We start from the raw sequence: 24,810 nt of genomic DNA, 5'->3' as shown, positions 1-24,810 counted from the left end.
GCATAAGCCGCAGTAGGCCTACCATTTTTAACCAACCAGAGTGGACAAACAGTGTCAATAATAGACCTGTTTAAGCAAAGATCAGTCTCTGGGCTCGAAACATGTGTACGACCATCACTAGAGAGAACATAAAAATCTGTTTGGGCATTGCAAGAAGAGACTTTACAAGGAGAGAGGAGCACGAGGAGAGGAGGGAGGAGACTATTGTTGTTACTTCTAGACATTTTCTTCACCCGGTATGTAAAACGAAATAGACCAAACAGCAAATAATGGTGTAGTAGTCTGAGTTTATTATGATGCGTTTAGGTCATTTTGTAAGTTCGGTCAACAGTTAACAGGACATTGTTGATTCAAAGAGTGATCATAGTCGAGTTATTTGACATGATAAATCTAAATGGCAGCGCTGAACTCTTGCCGTTTGGGGGTATATGACATTTCACACACACACAATGCTTCATGTCACTCCCAAGGATGCTATAGTTGGTGTAGTCCAGTCACAAATTCCTGATAGAACGGTTCTGAAAAATACAATTTACAGTATCAATTTAAACATGTAAGCAACAATTCTCATTCAATCAATTTGGGATCTGGAGATATTTGACTTTAATATTTAAGTTCTAAATTCAAAATGGGACATAAAATGTCCCACCCACATTGTAGCCACCTTGGGTTCCAAACATAAATTTCTCATTAATAAAAAAAAAATTGGCATTGCAAAAGAAAACTATGCGTTAGTGTCAAAATAACATACACAATTCTAAAGTTTTCATATACATATATGATGTGTATACACATACTATTTTCATTTTGTATTTACAAATACAAACAGTAACAATAGTGATGATAAGAACAAAAACAGCACAGACGTTAGACAAATAGAGGGACAACAGTACTCAGAAACTTCCGAGGGGTGATTGTGTGGGTGTGTCTCTATACACACACACACACACACACACACACACACACACACACACACACACACACACACACACACACACACACACACACACACACACACACACACACACACACACACACACACACACACACACACACACACACACACACACACACACACACACACACACACACACACACGCGTAGACAGGGTGATTATTCAGTTTTCATCAATATTACTATTATATTATTGTGAAATTAAAGCTAATCAACAATAACATTTCTGGATGTGTTATTGCACTATGCATTAAGGGGTGATTCCACTGCATGTCTGCACTAAGCATTTAACTTGTACAAGTCCAATCAAAGTGTTCTCATATCTGTGTTTCTGTGATGTAGAGTGAGAGGTGACAGCCAACTGAGTCCAAATAAAAAAGTAGCAATACCCAACACGATAAATTAAAATGAAAATAAAGATTGTTCGGAGTGTATTTACTTCCGGATGCACGTAAATACACTCCTTTTGTGTGTTTGTGCATTGTGATCTGTGGAATTTGATCTGTGTGGACTTTGCCATAAAAAATAAATAAAAAGACTTAACAGACCTAATTTTGTCAGAGGGCGGAGCAGTGGCTGAGCACCAGCATGCGCAGGAACTGCTCTCATTCACTGCAATGGGAGTACAATTACTTTTAGGCATGTAAGCACAGCGGAGCTGCTCAGCCCATTGAAAATTAGCTTACAGTCACAAGTTGGCTGCCACCATTGCCATGGCAACAGTGTGCATGATGTCCCTATTTTATAACCAATTATACACCTTTGGAGTGAAACAAACTGCTTGTTTGAGATGGTGCAGAATCAGAGATTGGGACATTTAAAAACTATTAAACATCCAATGTCATTATAAAATGTCAGTCCGTTTCATCATTGGACATCATAAAAATGATAAAGACCTTTATCTGGGTGGATGAAAGAATGGCGGATGAGAAAGTCCAGCACCACCATGGCAGAATTTGGTTTGAAGTCATCTGTGGCCAGCAGATCTTGAACCTGAAAGATTTAGGCTCATTAGCATTCAAAGTACGTCCCAAAGTACATTCAGGGTCTTCTATCAGTGTGAGGACCACAACACACAGAACACACAGTCTGACCTCATTGATGGGTAGGAGGTAGAATTCTTGCACTTCTCCATCACCTACGGCTGGTGTGAAGTCATGAGGAAGCTCCAAATCAAAGACAAACTGGCTCTCAGCAAACACGCCCTCCTCATCTTCATATGTATAACTGGAAAGTAGAAAAATGTCAACTTCTTTATTGATAACAGTGATACACGGCCATCACAATTTGGGCAGAGACTGTAGTTTTATTCTTTTATCTGTTTACCAAATATTATTCAAGCAGCAAGCAAGAAAAAAAAAAAACACATACTTACTGTAGGACTAGTAAGAATAAAGTCTAAAGAATAAAGTAGATGGCAGTAAATGCAACAGCTGCCATTAAAAGCAACAAGAACAACAACAAACTAGAGTGTTTTCAGATCTAAAATAGGCAGGAGTGTAGAAATGTCACTTATGTTGCTTAACAATTTCAACAGGAAAATACCATTTGTGTTTCAGGTTTAGAAAAATATAATGTGTAGTAAAATATGCAATATATTTAGATAGAATAACAACTATGGTGTTCGTCCAATCTAAAAATCAGGATTGTGTGTCATAATCTCCTATGACATAAACTTTGATATCACTCACATGTAGAGCCGTTTTCATTTGCCAAAGCTACATCAATTTTAATATTTTGTCAGTTTTCTGTGGTTAATCATAGTTTTCACCTTAAGAACCACTTCATTCTTGCCTGCATTCTGGAATTTAGCATATTTGGCTTACAAACTCAAAGTGCATATACTATTCAAGGCTTACCTGACCGTGCTCACCGGCTGAGCCTTCAGAGCCAGCTCCTCTGGGACACATGCCTCCTCCGCACACTCTTTGACAGCCGTATGTTGGATGGCCACACCAGCGGCTACGCCCCCCGCTGCCTTTGGACAACACAACTGTCAGAATGGGGCCTCTCGGTCCTCTCTCTCGGCCCTCTCTCTCTGTCCTCTCTCTCTCGGTTCTCTGGGTCCTCTCTCTCTCGGTTCTCTGGGCCCTCTCTCTCTCTCTGGGTCCTCTCTCTCTCTCTGGGTCCTCTCTCTCTCTCTGGGTCCTCTCTCTCTCTCTGGGTCCTCTCTCTCTCTCTGTCCTCTCTCTCTCTCTGTCCTCTCTCTCTCTCTGTCCTCTCTCTCTCTCTGTCCTCTCTCTCTCTGTCCTCTCTCTCTCTCTGTCCTCTCTCTCTCCCTGTCCTCTCTCTCTCTCTCCCTGTCCTCTCTCTCTCTCCCTGTCCTCTCTCTCTCTCCCTGTCCTCTCTCTCTCTCCCTGTCCTCTCTCTCTCTCCCTGTCCTCTCTCTCTCTCCCTGTCCTCTCTCTCTCTCCCTGTCCTCTCTCTCTCTCCCTGTCCTCTCTCTCTCCCTGTCCTCTCTCTCTCCCCCTGTCCTCTCTCTCTCTCCCTGTCCTCTCTCTCTCTCTGTCCTCTCTCTCTCGGTCCTCTCTTTCGGAGGTCCTCACAATCGCATTGTAATTTGGGAAAGGACAAACCTAAACCAAATGGCCGCGCCGACGTTTTTGTCCTTGTGTATTTGTGGACGGGGAACAAGTCTATGCTTTTCTCTGACTTGATTTAACAAGAGTTTGATTTCTCAGCTTGTTCATGTTGTTGTGACGTTTTGACCAATTAGATTAAAATATTTGACATGACGTTATGCTCTTTCCCGACTGCTTTCAGCGAGAGCCTTTCCGGATTGATATTGTGTAGAACTCAATTCAGAGTTATACACTTACCGGTAGTCTGGCAGAGCCAGTTTACCTCACCATGTTGTCCAGGAGTCCAGCGTAGGTTTGCTTTGTGGGCGAGCGCCGTGCCAGCCACATTCTGACCTCTCCGCTGGCACCGACTGTGTAGCCGTTGATGTGCACCCCGTACCGCTTCACCCCGAACAGACCTAAGACACAGGAGATGGAGTCCAGCAGTGTCCAGGCCGTTATTCATTTTCAGGAATTGTCAAAATAACCATTGACATAGAATTATAGTTTCGATTTTTGTTATAGATTTGAACTATTTAGGTTTTGAATGAACATGATTGAGTAAAAAATATCTCTGTCACGTTTAATAGCGCAACATGAATCGGAAATCGGAATGGGCTAGCACTGCTGAGTGCCACAGCGCATTAAGGGAAGGGTATGTAGCCTGCTTTAGAAAAAATAACTACTGCCGAGTACCTTAACCAGCATTTAGCGGACCGTTTTTCTAATTGTCAGTATATGGACAGGCAAGGGATGGCCACCTTTTTTCCAGGGTTAAAATTCAACCTGACCCACAAGGCCCAAAACCATTACACAAAATTGTGACCCCACTGCTGCTGGTCGTGATAACTGTGGCTCTATGGTGTCATGTGGTAAAATGACGGTTTTACAATAACAGTCAAACTTAAGGAAATGGCACAAATCTTTTCAGATATCATGAAATACATAATGTAAACACACCAGATTAGCCATGGACCATTGTTTAATATGTCTCACAACACTCTCATTCATACACCAGCGTACATGTTTTCAGAGGAACCCTAAGCAGACACGGGGAGAACAAGCAAACTTTACACAGAAAAGCCCAGCACCACCCGGTAATCGATCCCAGAACCTTCTTGCTGTGAGCAAGAGCACTAACATGACACACATAACGTGACATTCGGTGCCTCTAATGCTGGAGCATCCTTTGAGAAGTCAAGATGTTTTAAGACTTTATTGTTAACATGCCTGCCCTGGTTGCAGACCATGCATTTTTTTTCTCTTCTCTCATTTTTCATTGAATGTATAAATGAAGTTTCCCTATTTGCATGGTTAAACACATGTAATTACAAAATTCCTGTGCCCTAGATTGTTAAACAGGGCTACAGAACAACTAATAGCGGAGACTTATGGTGCTGACTTGCAACATGTTCTTCTCATTGAGCAATCCGACCCAATCCATCCCAAAGGTTATGGGGTCAACCTGTGCATGGCGCATCACTAGGACAGGCCAATATTTTTTCATTTCAGAATAAATCCAAATTACAATTGTTATCAGTAAAAGCTGCATTTGATTGATGTTTATCTGGTATCTTGGAGCACAGATTGGTCATGTTTATGACATTTGAAATAAATGTCTACATACCCTCCCTGTAGTGTCAATCTTATGTCCAGGTCTTACTTGTAGCTGCTCTCTCCATCCACAAGAGGGGAGGGTCACAAAATCTGTTCATGACACTGTATTTCTTGCAAAGGGAAAAACATTAAGGCAATATTAGTATTATGACTTGGTTGATGTGTGTAATTATGCAATTAAACATTTATCATAATGTGCAGGTGTTCACACTACACTACACAGAGATCAAAACATGACATTACGTACTGTATGAATGCACATAGTCTATTGGCCAATCTATCAGCTATCTCAATCTTGACCCCAAAACTTACATAACGCTCCATGGTTATGCTCTTGCCTCAAGTGATTGTTGATCAAATGCATTGAAATTCCTCTACAATGAAGAATTTTTCCTTCGAGTATAGAATCCGCATATTTGCTCCACCCCAGCATGAACTAAATTTAATAAATATGTAGGAACAGTCAAATCTGAACAACATAATCCAAAAATGTAATACAATTTGAGAAAGTTTTTTTGAAATGTAATGCATTGATATTTTGCAAATAAATCAATAGTTTTTGCTACCTCAGTCAGTATTGATATGGATAGTTTGGTATAGTTCTGCCCATCACTACTAATCTATTCAGAAAACGATATTGGTCATCTACTTCTTATTTATTACAACAAGGGAATCCAATTTTCAAATTACTCCATACATATCCTTCCCAAATTACCTCAGGCCTGTCCTCTCGGACTCCCATCTTCTGGTATCTTGGAGCACAGATTGGACAAGAACACTGCTATAGTACAGTACAACTAATCTGCTCAGATTTAAAGTGCTCATATTCTGCTTTTGTATCAGGACATCTTTGTATCCATTTGAGCTCTTTGTTTTTGTGACTCTCTGTAGCAACATTGGGGAGTGAAGAAAAAGCATTGTCGTCACCTCGTCCCTCCATCCTTTGAGACACTGGAAGGAGCCTTGTTTCCTGAAACTCTGCAACACAGCATCCACAGCCTCAGACCTCCTTGTGTAGGAGTCCAGACTGTTAGACAGGGAAACAGCGCCCCCTGGGGACATATTGAACACCTTCGGGTAAGACTTCAACTGGGAGGCGACTTTGGGGGGGACCCAGCCCACTTGGACTCCATCAATCTCAAAGGGAAAGCACCAATGGCGGCATGAGCCTGGGAACAAGAGCATCAAACTTCAGTGCTTTTTGCATGTAGGAATTGTATCTTATGTATCATAAACATGTGTCCCCACATACAATATTACTGACACACATATTTACTGATAACAATTCTGATTGATTTATTCTTCATTATAAAAAACATTAGACATGAGGGAAGTTTATGTTGATGACCTAACAGCTGCTGCTATATGTGCACTGTATTATACAATGGGATAGGGAAAATGACTGCTAGAAAATGTTACACTGTAAAATTGCAGATTGAAAATAGCCTCAGATAAGTCTCTCATTTGGGTTGCCAGTTTGAAGTCTGAAATCCAGTTGGTATAAACCAAAGCGGCCCCTCACTAATCTGAATTGTCACTACCTAGCCCAGCTCCTGCAACCAATCACAAATCAGTGCTAGTGCAGCCTCTGCAGCTCAGTGAGGGAATGCTGGAGGTTCTGAGCTTTCACGTGAGGCATAGCCTGTCCATATACTGAGAAGGAGAAACATTCATGTGTCCTCTCTCTGCAGGTTAAGGCCCTGGCAACACGGGCTCAGTAGTGATTGTGGTCCCTTTGAAAGTGCACAGGGAAGAACACTGTTCCTTTAGTACAAGTTCAAATGTATTTTTGTTTTCGTTTAGCCCATAGCAAAAAACATGTCACAGTCTTTTACCTTACTATATCAGTGACTGTAACTACTCCTACATCGCAGCCTGAAGGCTACCTGCTGACCAGAAGCTGTTCATGAGGCTACCTACTGACCAGAAGCTGTTCATGAGGCTACCTGCTGACCAGAAGCTGTCCATGAGGCTACCTGCTGACCAGAAGCTGTTCATGAGGCAACCTGCTGACCAGAAGCTGTTCATGAGGCTACCTGGCAAGGCAAGGCAAGGCAAGGCAAGTTTATTTGTAGAGCACATTTCATACACAGGGCAATTCAAAGTGCTTATCACAGCAGGAAAAATGCATTAAAATTACAGAGAAATTACAGAAACAGAAATACAATCAAATTAACTAAATAAAAATAAAAAACACCTAGCCACAAAGGGTAACGTGTTTTCAGAGTCCAACTCCTTTTTAAATCATTTTTAAATCAGTCCAACTGATTGTACGTACTTTTACACGTCTAATGTGTTTCGGAGTCCAACTCCCTTTTAAATCAATCCAACAGACTGTCTAAACTAATGAAATCACAAACATAAAAGAGAATAGTGCAAAGAAAAATCCTTTCAGTCATATGCGCAGCTAAACAAAACTGTTTTTAGCTTAGATTTGAACATTGTTAAGAGTAGAACCCTGTCTCACATCTTCAGGAAAACTTTTCCAGATTTTAGCTGCATAAAACTGAAACGCAGATTCCCCATGTTTAGTCCTGACTCTGGGCACCAGCAGGAGGCCGGTCCCTGAGGTCCTCAGAGTCCGAGATGGTTCATAAGGCACGAACATGTCTGAGATGTACTTTGGTGCTAGGCGATGGAGAAACTTTTACACAAACAGATCTACTGGAGACAAACGCATGGATAAGTTTCTCTAAATCTGGTTTAGACACTATATTTTTGATTTTGGCAATGTTTTTAGATGGTAAAAAGTTGCTGATGTTATTGATTTGATGTGGCCGTTAAAGTTGATAAGATAAGATAAGATAAACCTTTAATATCCACACAAGGGGAAATTTCATTGTTACAACGCAGTAGAACAAGAGGAAAGGACAGATTATAGAAGTTTCAAAACACACTCTTAATAGAACTCTTATGAACAAAACAAAAAACTCTTATTAACAAAACTCCTCTCCTATCTTAATAGGGAATGGAGGGGGGGAAATAAAATAAAATAGATAATAAAAATACAAAATAAAGATAAAAATCAGATAATAATAATAAAATAATGACAATAGAATAACATAAAAATAACTAGCACAAGACTAGGTAATACTATTAGCAGGTAAGTAAACCGTATAAAAAACAAAATAGAACACTCTTATTTACAGGTATTGCACATGGTTGATTCAGTATTGCACATGAATATAATGGTATTGCACATGGTTACATCAGTATTGCACATGTTCAGGGCTAGCAGTGTTTGTTGTAGAGTCTGACAGCAGCAGGAAGGAAAGACCTGTGAAACCTTTCCTTCACACAGAGAGGGTGGATCAGTCTCTCACTGAAGCTGCTCTCCAGAGCGGACAGAGTGTCCTGCAGGGGGTGAGACTCATGGTCCAGCATAGATGTGAATTTAGCCAGGACCCTTCTGTCCGCCACCTCCTGCACCGAGTCCAGAGCACAGCCCAGGACGGAGCTGGACTTCTTGATGACTTTGTCCAGCTTCTTCCTCTCCCTCTCTATGATGCTGCTGCTCCAGCAGGCCACACCGTACAGGAGGGCTGATGCCACCACAGAGTCGTAGAAGGTCTTCAGGAGTGGCCCTGTCACTCCAAAAGACCTGAGTCTCCTCAGAAGGTAGAGCCGACTCTGGCTCTTCCTGTACAGTGCGTCTGTGTTATGAGTCCAGTCCAGTTTGTGGTTCAGATGAACACCCAGGTACTTGTATGAGTCACTCTCTCAATGTCCCGTCCCTGGATGTTCACTGGTGAGGGGGCAGTAGAGTGGCGTCTGCGGAAGTCCACCACCATCTCCTTGGTCTTCCCAGCGTTGATGAGGAGGTGGTTCCGCTAACACCAGTCCACAAAGTCCTGCGCCAATCCCCTGTACTCCGCGTCATCGTCGTCCAATTTCAATTTTAAATTTATTTTTGTAAGGCCCAAAATCACAACAACGGTTGCCTCTGAGGGCCACAGTGAGAAATGAAAGAGGCTACATACTGACCAGAAGCTGTTCGTGAGCCTACCTGCTGACCAGAAGTTGTTCATGCGTTGCAGAAGTTGGAGCACACGGTCAGCCCAGGCACCGCCCGCCATGTCAGCAGACGCTCCACGCGCGGCAACTTACACGCGGTTCAACCAAAACTGTGCGTAGATTAAAATGAACAAACGATGGATCCACGGTTCAAACAACAAATAAAGAGTACTAAGAGGACTCTATCTGCGCATGTGTATTTCCTTGACTTCTTCTACTACTTGTGTGTGCAAAACAATAAAACAAACAACCCATGCATCTATTAAAATAACATTGATATAATAAAACACCGCTAGATAAAAGCTAATGCGATTTCTTCACAAGCAGAAGGTCAACATTGTGGAACCATCTTAAAACACACGAATATGAAACGCTTCGCTTGTACCTCTTGTGATGGTGCGATGTGGACGGTAGGGGCAGTGTGTTTGAGCGCATGCGTAAAGGAAAAGACAAAGAAGCGCCGTTTGTTGTTGGCATAGTTAGCTACCATAGCATCAAACAAAGAAGATGATCTAATTCTTTATAGTCCAAGTTTAAAATCATGTATTAACCCATCTCTTAGAGCGAACTCCCTTTAACAAATGATGGTGTTTACTTTATCCAAACTTAAACAGGTCCGTGACAGCTAACGATAAGATAACACGGCTAGCTAGCGTTGTGTTTCCCATTCTCTCGCTGCCCTCAACATCCAGTGACCTGCGTTAAAAGGTATGAGGAGGTATGAACATTTAGCATTATTTAATCACTGTCTTTTTTGTGTTACTTTATATTTATGCTGTGCATATGTGTGTATTTGAGCTTCACAAATACACACATAAATATATTTGTCCAGTAAAGCCTATAACCTATAAGTGTCTTATCACCTCCTATTCAAAAAATATTTATGTAAAATACTGGTGTAAATGTCTTGAAACTAATCCCTGATATCATGTATCCGAGTACTTTGACAAAACCACCTTTTAGTTTATATATTATGCAATTTTCTTAGATTACTCAAGAGTTTCTTCATTGAAATCACATCATGTTTGATTTTGCCTTAATTCTGGAATTTAGACTGGTTTTATTTACAGACATTTTAAAGGAAAATATTAATTTATGGTAATTGTTAAAGTTAGGGGATGTGTTAAGAGGTAGTAGCAGTAGTAATAATTAAGGTTTGAAAATGGGCAAGGTGTAGGACAAGATTAGGATTTGGGTTAGATTTAGGAGCGTGCTAGGAGGTTACGCTAGGGTTAGAAAACAGTTTCGGTTAGTTAGTTGATGTGATGGCAGCAGAAGCACACAAGGAATAAAAAAAAAAATTGTTTGGGTCTATTTCATAGCAAAAAAAAAAAAGGCTGCAATTGAAACACTTTTTCGTGCATTGCCCTGACAACCATCAACAAAGAAAGTTGATAGTCATAGACAGTGCACAACTTCTGTTAATCTGAATGAAAATGACTCTGGCCTGTGTTTGTCCCTGTCGCAGTGCGCTCCTGCAGGATGCACCTGCCCTGATGTCTTCAGAGGTGAATATGTCAGAAATAGAGGAGGTGGTGTTTGTAATCCCGGAAGCTGTAAGAGGAGAGGTGCCCGGGGAGGAGGAAAAGGCTGCGCAGCTAGTCTCTGAACAACTTTCCCCAAAGCCAAGGTTTCCTTTAGGACAGGATAACACTTGTAATACTTTCTGTGGCCAGTTGTTTGTTTACTATTTATGTTCTATCCTTCAGTGAAGAGATGCCCACCGATACCCCAGAGGAGGACCTGAGTAACACCACTGCTGCCGACACTCTCACAAAAGAGGCAGTCATTGGTCAGTGCTGCAGAGTCCGTAATATTCAGCGTCAGTGTTGGGTAGCGTTACATTTAAAAGTAACTTGTTACGTTACCTTGTTACAGCCCTGGAAAACAAATGTGTTATATTATTGCCCTACTGTGTTATAAAAGTAACACGTTAGAGTACTCTTTTGTTAACCCATATCGTTTGCCGACAATCCCTTTGCGTTGCTGAACACAGGAACAAAATCATTAAAATATCAAATAAACAAGCAAAGTAAATGCGTTTGACTGAGCTTTATTTATCTTTTATGTTGGCAGATTACCACAATACAATGTCATGCAATAAGCAGGTGTAGGCCTGTCCTCAAGCAAAGAAAAGCATCACTCAAACAAAATTAATGGATTAGCATCAGAACGCGCTTGTTTTAGCTCTGTAGTTTATTTAAATCAAACTCGCCACATTGCTGTGACCCTACATTTACTATATACAAAATAGTTGCTATAACAAAGGAGAATGATTTTTTCAAAGCGTGCATCTGAAAGTTTATTTATCTTTAGCGTGAGGACAAAACTCAGTCACACTAGTGTGCATGTTCACAAAGCACGAAAACTACTCTGCGACTAGGAAACAAACCTGGCTCGGGGATTGCCAGGGGGTTACTGATTTGAAAAAGTAACTTGAGGAGTTATAGATTACATGTGTGCACAAAACTAACCTTGTTACTCTAAAAAAGTAATTCTACCTGCGTTGCACCAATGAAATTTCCCCATGTGGGACAATAAAGGAATATCTTATCTTATCTAATGCATTACCCCCAACTCTGCTCAGCTTTTTAGCTAACAAACTAACAATAACCTATCGAGGTTATGCAGACGATTCACAACATTCAAAATTTAAGTAGTGACTGGGAAAAACAGAGCACGGTGAATGGAACGAGAGCTGCAGATGTACCCCCTAAAAGAGGTGAAAGAGACATAATGTGGGTCAGCGGCAGGGGACAAGTGCTTCTGGTAGCGTAGTTGCAAGGGTAGAACACGAACACACGTAAGCACGTGAAGCCCCATCAGAATGTGCTTATTCTACCGTTAGTTTACTCATGCATAGACATAAGCAGGGAATTATTCAGGTTTGAACAGTACGCAGGTCAAGATGGAGTTTTTGGGGCCAATCTAAACTCTAGTTTGTACCTGACATCTAAAAAAAGTAAAATGGTAATAATTTATCACTGAAACGGACTGTGGGATTACACACAGTTGAACCGATTACCTTCCTCTTCTTAAATAACATGTTTGTGAGCCGGTGTGTTCTTTATCTCCCCCTGCTGTTATAAAACAAGCTAACTTAGCTGTGCACAGCCTGAGCAACAACGGAGAAAGTACTTTCCAATTATAATGACTTTATGTTGTCTCACGAAACGCATCTCTATATCACAATATTGATATATTGAATACAGCCCTAGAAGTGATGTAGCTCCACTTAAGACAGACCCTTCTCTGTGTACAGTGAAACTCACAGAGGAGGTGGATGTGGAGACGGATGTATTCTACTCCATAACCTGTGGGGACGCCAAAGCTACACTGGTCTGGAAGAGGTTTGTCTGCCCTGGGATCAATGTCAAATGTGTGCAGGTACAGTCCTGGATCTCTGCCCTAACAATACTACACTCTAGAATAGAGCAGAGTACTTTGAATCACACTGTTTATCTTGTGTACCTGTGTTACTGGTGCAGTTCAACTCGCAGCTTATCAGTCCAAAAGAGTTTGTGTGCTTGGCGGGGAAGTCTACTCTGAAGGACTGGAAGAGGGCCATTCGCCTCAACGGAACCATGCTCAGGTAAGGGCCTGCTCTATCAAAGGGAGATGTTACGATTCTTTATCATGGAAGGTCAAGCCATTAGATAAATAAAAAAATAAGTGTTTTCCTGCTCCAGTGAATTTCCTTCCTATCCTGCAGAAAGATCATGGACTCTGGAGAGCTAGACTTTTACCAGCATTCCAAAGTGTGCTCTAATACGTGTCGCAGCACGAAGATTGATCTGGTGGGAACCAAAGTGTCCCTGAGTGTGGACGGGTCCTCGGAGCTCCTGCCCTGCACTCCTGCAGCTGACTGTAAGTTTTTAGTATAATCTGTTTAAACTGTTTTTTCTCTTTATGGTTTCCCTATTTCCCTACATGAGTTGTCTGTTGGCACTGCGAAAATATTTTTTGTTTATGTCCATGTGAGCCATCTGCATCATGAGTTCGAATCCAGCAATGTCCTTCCCCAGTCTCACCCTCTTTTTACCCTATGTTGTCCTATCTAATAAAGCCTACGGACCAAAAAGTTGTGCTTTTAAAAAGCGACTGAAATTACATCTTCAGTGAGCATGAACTCTGCGAGAACAGGAGAGGGCAGTATTGTACATCTTAGTACTTAACGTACAACACAGGTCAGGGGTTGGTTTAGCTTGGCGTCTCCCAGAGGGCATGAGTCTGAACGGATGGTTAGCAGGTTGTGTGAGATCCGAGGTGATGCATGACAAAAGCGTTCCATTCCAGTCCTACTAGTTACTCATTTAAAACCTAAACCCAATTATAAAAATATGCACTGGATTAATGCTGTCCACGTTTCCATGTTGTGTTTAGTGAATGGAATGGCTCTGTCATTCTCCGAGTCTTCAGACGAAGCCTCAGAGTGGGTAACGGCCATTGGAGGTAAGGCCTCATGTGGACTCCTGGTGGACGGGTGGTGGGGGAAGTGCTTGTGGCTGATGTGCGTGTTGTGTGTTGTTCTAGAGGACTCTGTGACCTTCTGGAAAGCAGTAAAGGAGGCAGGAATGTTGGACGAGGTGGTTCAGGACTTTGAGAAGGAGCTCCAGGATGTTCTGAAAGGGCTGGAGGAGAGAGCTGGTGACCCGCCACTGCAGGTCAAAGGTCAGACTACAACAACTACATCACTTGATCTACATTCTTCTAGGGTTGTCAAAAAAAAAAAATCAATATCCTGATGCTAATTGATACTTGACCCTTAAAATACAAGCACATGGGTCTATCATCGTACCACCAGACACCTACCACTTTCAGACAATGCAGCAGAAAGATGAGCAGGGGCCGTCAACATTTTTAGGGCTGAGGGCTAATTCAAGAGCACAGAGTTGTTTGAGGGCTGCCAGGTCTTTACCTAAATGGGTCTCCTATTATGATAAGATATTCCTTTATTGTCCACACATTGGGAAATTTTGTTGTTGCAACGCAGGTAGATGGAGAAAAATCAGAGGAAAAGGACAGATAACTTATTGGAAGTTTAATAGGAGAGCTCTTATAAACAAAAACTCTTATGAACGAAAACTCCTATAGACAGAACCTCTCATTTCTTAATAAGGAATGGAGGGGGAAAATAAAGATAAAATAAAATATGAATTGCCTTCATCATAAATAGTATAAGCAATTATTTGATCAATCTTGTGTGGGGCATTTGTGTGGAGCCATCACACTCTTTACTTTGTAAACTTAATCTTAATACACATTTTCAAAGAGTGTGGTATAAGGACAAAACATCAGTTTAAAATCAGATTGCTTTGAACTAAATCCTAACACTAACTCATTTATGTAAGGCGTTAATCTTTTTTACCCTTCTGTAGCTCAATGGTTTGATATTGGATTCAGTCCTGTATGAGTCCTCATTCAAAACTTAAGTCATGCATGATAATATTAAAGTTTACTGAATCTCTTGCCGATTTTCCCCAGTTTATCAGTTTTGTGATTGTACATCCTGACTAGATAAGGGCAGCAGATATGAGGTAATTCCTCAACTGTTACATAGCAACCAAACATTTGTGGGCAAACATCCAGATAAATTACACTATAGATATGATTTGACAAATAATAATGCTCGATGACACCTTTATTTTGGCAAATTATATTTTAATTTGTCAGATGTGTATTTTGTGTTTAAATTGTCCCAGTACTACACACTTGAAGTGTGCATTTTCTAAAAAGTGCAAGTGTTTGAGGGCACAAGGGTGCAGGAGAGGGAAATTTTAGAATTAGTGTGTTGATTGAGTGGGACGAAGAAAAATGGCAAATTGGCAGATAACGAAGAACTCGTATGCATTTTTTAATTAACCTGATTTTATTTTATTATTTTGTTTAAAGGTCCAAATACGGCCAAACCAGGAGTTTTAAAACTCTGCTCTACTTCCTGTATTTTCAACTTTTATGCTTTATTTTTCCTTGACAAATAGCAACTTGACTGTTACAAATATTTACCAACCAGACAAAGTCATTAGTGTGACAAGTTCTCATGTTTTTCCGATTATGAAATATTCATTTTAAAGACTCTTGATAAGAAGTCTTATGATGATAGAAGTGCACATTTGATCCAAAAAATAATGAGTCTGTGTTTTCACTGTGATGGTTTAAACTGGTGACTCTGAAACTGTGCTATAAGGCGGCCCATAAGGTTACTGGTTCTCTCCTTGTTTATTGATTTCAAACTTCTAAAATAAGTAATGGCATAGGCCATGGATTGGCCATGCTAGATGTGTGAAAAGTTCCCACAACAATACCATGGTTAAGCAAGCACCACTGAACCACAAGAATTCACTGGAAATCCCATGGGTCAAAGCACGCTTGGTCCAATGACAAAAATAAAGACCATTCTGAGGCCTGTCCTCCTCTGGAACAGATGTCATGACGTTACTGAATATTTCCAACACGTGTTCCTTGTTTAAGGGGCTGCTTCTTCAAATAGACACCTTTTTGAGATGTGTTTCTTGACTAAAGGAACACGAGTGAAAGAGGGGAATAGACTTCTGTAACCAACATATCAGAAATGCCCTTGTTTTTTGTGTATTCATTTCAAGGCTTTTTTACAGTTAATTCAGAAGCGTAATAGCAGAACATTTTGCCGTAGACATCATGAATGTTTTTTAAACCAATTTTAAAGATGTTCCCTCATCTTACCCAAAATGTTATTTTGATTGCTTTATACACATTGTTCTCCTACACCCTATGTTTTCTAAATCACTTATTTTCTTAAATAAAAACTTATAAATAACAATAATAATAATAAATCTTTATTTTATATAGCGCTTTTCAGGGACACAAAGACGGACAACCTGCTGCTTGTTAAGGTCAAATGCCACTGTGAAGAGGCAGGGTTTTTCAGCTGTGCACTTTTGTACAGAAGGCAATGTACCTGTTTCCATTAAAGTGCATATGTCAAGTTAGACTACACATTTCACTAAAATGTAGTGAACATCATCACACTTAAAGGTCCCATAACATGCAAAATTGACTTTTCAGAGCTTTTAACCTTCTTACATTGCTATTTGTGCTTCATATATGTACCCAGAGTGTTTTTTTGATTGATTCCCGCAGTTTTTAGCTATAGTACAGAATATCTCCTTTCCGCGAATCTCCAAATTGACAGGCGGTGGCTCCAAGACCGCGTCATAACCCCAGGCACGGGTCACCATCCCCCCTCCCCCTCCCGCCGGCTCCGCGCTGTTCCAGGCTAACCCATGTCTCCCCATACAAGCCCCGGAGTTTTTCTGCTTCGATTTACGACAAAACACGGCTCAAAGAGGCCCAAAACTATATATAGATCTATATAGATAGATAGATAGATACATAGATACATAGATAGATAGATAGATCTCTCTCTCTATCTCTATCTCTAGATATTTATAGATAGATCTATATATATAGATATTTATAGATAGATCTATATATATAGAGATATTTATAGATATACAGATATTTATAGATAGATCTATATATATAGATATATATCTATATATCTATATAGATATATCTATATAGAGATATATCTCTATATAGATATATCTATATAGATCTATATATATATATAGATATATATATAGATCTATATATATATAGATAGATCTATATATATAGATATAGATATATCTATATATATATCTATATATATCTATATAGATCTATGATCTATACATAAATATATATATATATATATATATAGATCAATATATATATAGATCAATATAGATCTATATATATAGATCTATATATATATATATATAGATCTATATATATAGATCGATATATATATATAGATATATAGATCTATATATATATAGATCTATATATAGATCTATATATATATATAGATCTATATCTATATATATAGATCTATATATATATATATATATATATATTTATGTAGAGAGAGAGATCTATATAGATCTATATATATATATGTATATATAGAGAGAGAGAGAGATCTATATAGATCTATATATATATATATATATATATATATATATATATATATATAGATCTATATATATATATATATATAGATCTATATATATATATATATAGATCTATATATATAGATCTATATATATAGATCTATATATATAGATCTATATATATAGATCTATATATATAGATCTATATATATAGATCTATATATATAGATCTATATATATATATATATAGATCTATATATATATATATAGATCTATATATATATATATATATATATATAGATCTATATATATATATATATAGATCTATAGATATCAGTTTTATTTAGTCTCAAAGTAGACTCTTTCTCACTCACTCGCACGGAGCGGCGCACGGCGGAGCAGACAGCTGTGGGGCTACGTCACGGGTACGCGGGGCACACACGCGCTCTGAGACTACTTCACGGGTTGGGCGGGGGAGCCAGATCGCTCTTCGCAAGGGTGGGGGCGAATATCAAACCAAGCCGTTTGCATTTCCAGGTTGGTGAGTGGGGTCCAAGGTATGGGTGATATTTCTTAACTATTATGTTAAGGGTGTTGCACAACCCTTATTATTATCAATTATACACTTAGGATAGACTACGAAACGTGAAAAAAAGGATGTTATGGCACCTTTAAGACTTTACTCAAGTCTTTGTCCATTTTTCCACATTTGGACTATTTTGGTGACGTTTCTAATTGTACTTCCTGGTAGGACATGTGCAGCGTGTTAGCGGGATTACATAGGTAGAGGGAATTCTAACGTTTACCTTGCAACTACACAGTAATCAAGGGCCAAAATCCATTTCAATTACACAATATGTATGATTTGAGAAAGAATGATCCTTGATAACATTTTAATTTTGTTAAAATATTGGATAGCATTGTCGCTTATTATTTATTTATTTTCATTCATGACATTTAGAATTTTTTCCCACATAAATTGCAACTTGACTGATGTACAACTATGACAATCCCACCCAACCGAGTGATAATTAAAAAAACAGAAACCTATCATAGGTAAGACCCATACCCATATTAAGATGGGTTAGATTAGTAATGCAATTTACAATTGTGTAAAATGATGATCTACTGATGGTAGTTTAAAAGTACTGGTAAGGACCAGAAAAAAATATGTCTTTAACAAATGCATTTGTTTCTTTTGTTTCTGTAGATGCTGTGTTACTGAATAACATAGTGCAAAACTTTGGAATGTTGGACCTGGTCAAGAAGGTTTTGGCTAGCCACAAGAACCAGATGGACCGTTACCGCGAGCAGTACACACGCAGCCTGGCAGGTCAGTCACTGAGGCACAGAGCTACAACATGTGAATGGTGATCACATCATTAGCAAGATAATGGTTTGCTCTCACGTTCTACAATTCATAATCATAGTCTCATGGAGTTTGGTTCCACATGGGGACAGATTCTCTACCATGAAAAAAGGTCACTTTTCTTAATTTAACTAATGCATGGTACTTCGATTAATCCAAAATGATTACGACTTTCAAAATAACTAAGTCATGTGCCTACTGAAATTTAGCTGCAAAGCTTCCTTTCCCAGCTCCTCTAGGAAAGTTGTGATAGAACAGATGTAATTTTGTTTTATATGGGTATTTTGAGAGAAAAAAGCTGGCATAGAGTGTAGAGCAAAGGGAAAACAGTCAATTGCTAATTAAAGGATTCAAAGACATTTATTGTAAACAGTACACAGTAAAAACATAGTTTAAACTGTGCAATGAAATTCTTCCCTATAACACTGAGGGCCATGCATTATGCAGTTTTATCATACACACACTACCATGTTCAGCGGAGTAGTGTAACTGGTGTGGTTATATAATAAGGAGTAATAATTGATCTGTTTAACAACATGAGACCAGTGAAGTAAAGGTATATGAGACATGTGTGTTGAGCGTGTGTCCTCTCTGTGCCACAGCCCTGGAGCAGCAGTGTGATGAGCATCGGAAGAGGGCCAAAGAGCTGAAGAGCCGCTCGCAGCACCTGAACAATGTACTGATGACTCTGACCCCGGTGCCCTCTCCCCCAGTGGCCAAGCGCCCTCGCCTGACCCGGGCAGTGTCGGGGCCTGCAGTGGTCGGGGTCTCCCCACAGCAGATCAGCCCGCAGCAGATCAGCCTCCCTCTGAGCCAGCTGAGCGGACTGCCTCTGGGCAAAGTGCTCACGGTGGCAGGGGCCCAGGCTGGCTCTTCTCTGGGGGGATACACTCTGCTGACCTCCCCTTTGGCCGGCTCTGAGGTAGGCACTGATGCCTCCAACCTGACTGTGCTCCAGGACGGGGCCGCGGGGGGCTTCGTTAAAGTGCTGGGGACACAGTTTCAACTGCTTACTCTGCCCAATGCACTGCAGGGCCCCACGGCTCTCACGTCGGGCCTCACTGTGGAGGCTCTGCCCACCGAACAAGCCTCGAGCCCTGTGGCCGAGGGCCCCTCACAAGAGGAGCTGGAACAGGAGCGCCATATTCATGAGGGCCCCTGTGAGGAGGCCCCTGAGCAGACCACAGAGGCAGAGGAGCAGCCTCTCTCCACCACAGGCTGACTCTTCTCCTGTTCTTTGTAATCCTGTAATCCGTGTGGACTGGGTGTCATTGATCTGAGAGTGGCGCTGCCGGAGGCGCGCAGGGGCCGCGCAGGGGCCGCGCAGGGGCCGCGCAGGGGCCGCGCAGGGGCCGCCATGTGTGATTTGTGTTTTATACAGATAATGGAACACAAAGAAATTGGAAATGACTGGATTGCAAATATTTATTTTCAGTGACTACACACTGTAGACTTGTTGCCATAGATACATAGATAGAAGATGAGCACAGGCTGATGACACGTCACTCTTTACATACTGTGGGAAACTCCAGGAACATCTACTGCCATGCCTCACACTCACTCACTAATGAAAGTCAAGTATCTTCTCTTCTTTAATGTCCCTCCATCCCCCAGCCCCTGCACAGATGTCAGGTTTACTAAGTGTTAAGCCCCAGGATGTGAACATTTGAAAGCGGTAATAAAATAATTTAGAATCTTAACTGCTATATCTGTCAGAAAACCATGATGGAATCCAGGAAAATCGTCAAAACATCAGGGGTTTCAATGATAAAACTGTACGTAGAATTCTAACTAACTATATGTAGAAACCAAACACAAAACTCCCTCATACTTGTAGACTAAGAGAGAATATCTCCTTTTTGAGTTAATTTGCCTCCTGGTTCATATAGAAATATCCATATGCAGAGTTTTGAGTTTTGGACCCGACTACATTGTCTAGTTAGTCTTTTTAGTCTGTTATCAAATGCAGATCCACGTATAATACATATAACATGAGAGTTCCTCCGCCTCTGACCTACGAGAGCCGTAGCCATGGTGTTCCTCTAGAGAGCGCTGTTTGATCATTTATGAAGAGGGCGCTCCGCAGCCGAGGCTGAAACAGGAGGAAGGTAACGGGCAGGTTCATTTCAGTTTATTTCAGTAACGCCCGAAATCATAACAGTTGCGTGATGGCCGCAGCCTCATTATTTTATCAGAGGAACAGTCCGCACAAGTTTTTCTACATTTCAACGTTACGTTTTGTCCTATTTCAGTTCACTGAATTAACTTCACAATATAAGCGTCAAATAAATAGACGCTTATACTGTATATATATATATGTGTATGTATATATATATATATATGATATTCCTTTATTGTCCCACATGGGGAAATTTCATATATATATATGTGTACATATATACACATACATTATATATATATATGTATATATACACATACATTATATATATATATATATATACACACATATATACACACATATATATATACATATATATATATATATATATATATATATATATATATATATATATATATATATATATATATATACACATATATATATATATATATATATACATATATATATATATATATATATATGTATATATATGTGTATATATATATATATATATATATATATATATATATTATAGATCTTTTTCAGCTAAATTTTTAGCCCTTAAAACGCTTGGACACTTTTGCCTCTTGTGCTTTCTTGTCCAAGACCACTGTGGTCCCGCTCCTTGTGCACGGTGCGCGTGGATCTATGACAGTACCGAGAGGGGCAGAGGGCAGGGAGGTGTGTGTGGCACAAAGAGACACGCTTTTATGAAAGGATTTGGTTTATTGAATGCAGCCGTGAGTCACGAACACAGGACAGGACAAAGGCTTTAGCACAGCGGGTACAGTGCAGTCCCGGGACTTTAGTGTCCCGCTTCTACCGGCTCCACGTGTACGGCTCCTCTGCAGAGCGCACGGAGAGCTTGAAGTGGCGGCGTAGAAAGCCCCCGTAGCGCTTGTCCCATTGTAGGTTGTGGAGTTTAGGTCGGATCCGCCTCATAAAGCCCCCGTAGCGCTTCTGGAGCTCTCCCGGTTCCTCGAAGTTCTCCTCTGGACTCTGCTCCGGGCTCTGGTCCAGATTTGGATCCAGAGCTTCCTGTGCACTATCTGTAGAAGTGCTCCTCCGGGTCTTGGGGCCAAACTTTCGTAGGAATCCGCCGTAGCGTTTGGTGAGCTCCAGGCCGCTCTGCTCCGCGTCAGCGTGTCTCTGCAGGCGCTTTAACAAATCCTCATAAGTGTGTTCGGCCACCGCCTTCAGCACGGCGTTGTCGCGCCACGGCTGGAACGCCTTGTTCTTGTTCCGGTCAATTCTCTTGATGAAGCCGCCGTAACGCTTGACCACCCGTGACTCTTGGTTCTCCTCTTCCGCCGCCGTGTCTTCGCTCCAGTCCGCCAGAGCGCGTCTCTCACGGCTCCAGTCTCCAGTCTGAGCGCAGTCACTCCGCTGCTCCGCGCACTCCGCACTGCACTGCGCACAAACACACATGCAGCATCTTTATTCACTTCTTTTCATCGGGGGACTCGGTTTGTCAGAGGGATTCTGCGGAGTCCTAATTAAGACAAGTTTACTGACAGCCGTTTGTGTAGACACGCAAAGTCTACAAGGAGAGCAGCATAGTATTAATGCCTTAAAAAGACACCTTTTGGTAGGATTTATCTGTTATTGTTGTTATTTACAATGCGATGTAACCAATACTTTATCTTATAATTTTAGATAAAGAGATCAGTCGGAATAATACAGCAAGGCGAGTCCAGGGTTTAGACTAAACTCCAAGTGAGTGACTCCTGACTCCGCTGTCAGTTTCACTCAGCCCCAATGTTTGTGCCTGTGCGTTAACAAACACATGTCCCCTTAGCCACGTAGTATTATTTAAAATACCGTGACATACAATACTTTACCCTAGTGTGTGAGTAGTGTGTGTGATCTTACCAGGTTGAAGGCAGTGCCAGGCATCAGCGCGCACTTCTCACACTGGGCCGAGCACAGAGCGCGCACAGAGGGCGGCAGACTCAACACTAGCGCCAGGACGAGCCACTCCATCATCTCTGGTTCCGGGCACACGCACCAAACCGGAGAGGCTTTTAGTGATGGACACCTGTTGCTGCGGAAAGAACTTCAACTCCGTCAGCTCAGTGCGTAAAGGCGCGTGCGCTCGTCAGGAGGGGAGCACTTTCAGTTGGCACAGGTTGAACAGACGTACCCGGGAGTTGAGCAGATTGTTCCCGTGTCTAGGACTCGTTAAGGTGCATCTACCGCACAAACCCTGGTCCGCCTCCAGCACTTGTGTCACGTCGTAAGTGCGTCTGTAGTTGCGCTTTTAAGGCGGGAGCCGCGTGCGTGTCGCTCTCAACAACCAATGAGTGTTCGTCACAAGTCCTTCTGAGCGCAGCAACGCCCACATACAAAATACAGACCCCGCTCCAGCCTCCAGTGCGTCACGAGCCGTGCCCGGGGCCTCGAAGTGGCCCGGGCCCAGGCGGAGGGTCAGTGCTACAGCTGCTGCGAGACCAGAGCGGCTTTATTTATGGTAGACGACGTCCTGAAATCTTTTGTAGACACTCGTGGATGTATTGTAGTGCATCAACTTGGATAACCAACCAAGGCTATATTATTAGAGTGTTATCAGATGCAGATCCTGTGCGAGCTCACAGTGACACTCAATCAACGCTCGAGCCCAAAGTGGTTCAGACTGGACTTTGGCCTACACTACACAGGTATGACCATGTCACATTACAAGAAACACTAGCCTCTTACTATTCCATGTAATCCCTCAGCCATCCAGGAGTAGTCCATGGCAATGGTAGTCACTGGGGATCTGCAGCCCGGTGGCCTGGCACGCATGCCAGGTTCCACGTGCTGCCGCAGTGTTGTGAGTTCTATTTCTATCCAAAGATTAGCTGAATGTCCTTCCTTCTTTCTACTAACAAATATTGTCTATTTAATAAAGCATCGAGCTTAAAATAAATGAATAAATAGCAACAGAACTATTTATACACATTGTTCTCCTACGCCCTATGTTTTCTAAATCACTTATTTTAAACAGAAGTAAAAAAAAAATGTACTTTTACAATTTTAATTCTACAGAGATAATACAGAGACTGAGATGGAGAGAACAAAGATATCCAAAGGGATTCTAGCGTGTCATCTGGCATAATTGTAATAATGATCCATAAATGGCTTTGTGTTTGCTGTCAATGTGTCCAAGGACCTTCACCGGTCACAAAATGTTTGCGTTGATCAAAGCACACACCACCCCCTCACTCTGCTCACTCTACCACTGCTGCTGTCCAAGGTCCTGGAGAAGGCTCGGCATGATAGCAGACGTCAAGTGGACTGGATCAATGCACAGGTGTCACTATACTATTTAAAATGCTCTGTCATCACAATGTTCACAATTTCATAATAGAGGTGACTGGTGACTATAACATTTTCAAAGATTAAGCAACATCAGATATAAATACAAATAATTTTCAATTCAATTCACTTGTAATGCCCAAAATCACAACAGCAGTTGCCTCGAGGGGCGAGAGTGAAAAACAGATTAAACAATTGTCATAGGGACTTGGTAATGTCAGAGAGTCGGCCAGGAAAAACTACCAAACCTCTTTGGGAAACAGTAGAAAACTGGAGGAGTTCCACAGTGTAGGAGAGATCCAACTTCCTCAGACGGACACGAGAGAGACAGTGGAGCTGGACCCACCAGAAGGAGAACCAGTTCTTCCAGGCAGATGAAGAACCATTCATATGTAGCAGAGACCGCTTCTTCCAGTGAGTCGAGGATCATCTGGGTCCACAGGTGATCGATGTGACTGTCCCACTCCCCGCGGGAAGTGGGAGAAGAAGAAGGAAAAGCAAAGAACAGATTGTAATTAATTATTAAATATTGTTTGATAGAATAAGTAGTCAGAAGCAAGTGCTCAAGCTGCCATACTTCCCCCAGCATAGTTGCTCCCAGGGCAGCGTAGCTGAAACTGTAGGTTCTTAAGTCTTTAACAAAAAATGTTAAATGAGCAACTATTTAGAATTTCCAGGTTGGAAATGTCAGTTGACAGTTTACATTTTCTTTGACATTTGAGCTTTACATCTGAAGGAAATTAAACATCTTGGGTTCAACATTTCTTTAAATATTTGTCGAGTAAAACCTAAACATCAAGGTTCTGTCTTCTTGTTTTTTTTCATAATCTTCTAATAAATGATTAATGTAAAGATACAGAGTACAAATCTTGATTCTTGACTTGAAAGAATGAATGGATG

General features: G+C 41.0%; 3 protein-coding genes across 5 annotated transcripts; 1 reads left to right on the top strand and 2 right to left on the bottom strand.

Moving 5' to 3' along the window:
- Positions 1-409: 409 nt before the first annotated feature.
- On the bottom strand, positions 410-9,275 carry tpk2 (thiamin pyrophosphokinase 2). Of its 2 annotated transcripts, none has more exons than XM_072449315.1 (8): positions 9,139-9,275; positions 6,060-6,301; positions 5,179-5,242; positions 3,804-3,934; positions 2,814-2,932; positions 2,049-2,181; positions 1,851-1,947; positions 410-518 (listed from the first exon to the last, which is right to left on the bottom strand). In XM_072449315.1, exons 1-8 carry the CDS (start codon positions 9,206-9,208, stop codon positions 475-477), a joined length of 900 nt encoding a protein of 299 aa, XP_072305416.1. In that variant the 5' UTR covers positions 9,209-9,275; the 3' UTR covers positions 410-474. The 2 variants fall into 2 exon arrangements, with proteins under 2 accessions (XP_072305416.1, XP_072305417.1); XM_072449316.1 differs by lacking the exon at positions 9,139-9,275 and adding an exon at positions 7,019-7,081.
- Positions 9,276-9,574: 299 nt separating this feature from the next.
- On the top strand, positions 9,575-19,961 carry gmeb2 (glucocorticoid modulatory element binding protein 2). 2 transcript variants are annotated; one of them, XM_072449313.1, is made up of 10 exons: positions 9,575-9,864; positions 10,615-10,776; positions 10,856-10,938; positions 12,409-12,533; positions 12,635-12,738; positions 12,859-13,013; positions 13,530-13,598; positions 13,680-13,817; positions 18,333-18,455; positions 19,094-19,961. In XM_072449313.1, exons 1-10 carry the CDS (start codon positions 9,857-9,859, stop codon positions 19,711-19,713), a joined length of 1,587 nt encoding a protein of 528 aa, XP_072305414.1. In that variant the 5' UTR covers positions 9,575-9,856; the 3' UTR covers positions 19,714-19,961. The 2 variants fall into 2 exon arrangements, with proteins under 2 accessions (XP_072305414.1, XP_072305415.1); XM_072449314.1 differs by having other exon boundaries at positions 9,576-9,854.
- Positions 19,962-21,319: 1,358 nt separating this feature from the next.
- pdyn (prodynorphin) lies at positions 21,320-22,957 on the bottom strand. The gene is made up of 2 exons (XM_072449312.1): positions 22,486-22,957; positions 21,320-22,023 (listed from the first exon to the last, which is right to left on the bottom strand). Exons 1-2 carry the CDS (start codon positions 22,597-22,599, stop codon positions 21,433-21,435), a joined length of 705 nt encoding a protein of 234 aa, XP_072305413.1. The 5' UTR covers positions 22,600-22,957; the 3' UTR covers positions 21,320-21,432.
- Positions 22,958-24,810: the final 1,853 nt, after the last annotated feature.

Source organism: Eucyclogobius newberryi, unplaced genomic scaffold (assembly GCF_026437365.1).
Source record: "Eucyclogobius newberryi isolate DKJ021-1_F unplaced genomic scaffold, fEucNew1.0.hap1 SCAF_17, whole genome shotgun sequence".
Classification (NCBI taxonomy): domain Eukaryota; kingdom Metazoa; phylum Chordata; class Actinopteri; order Gobiiformes; family Gobiidae; genus Eucyclogobius; species Eucyclogobius newberryi.
The sequence above is the reverse complement of the archived record's forward strand: the minus strand, read 5'-3'. Positions and strand labels throughout refer to the sequence as shown.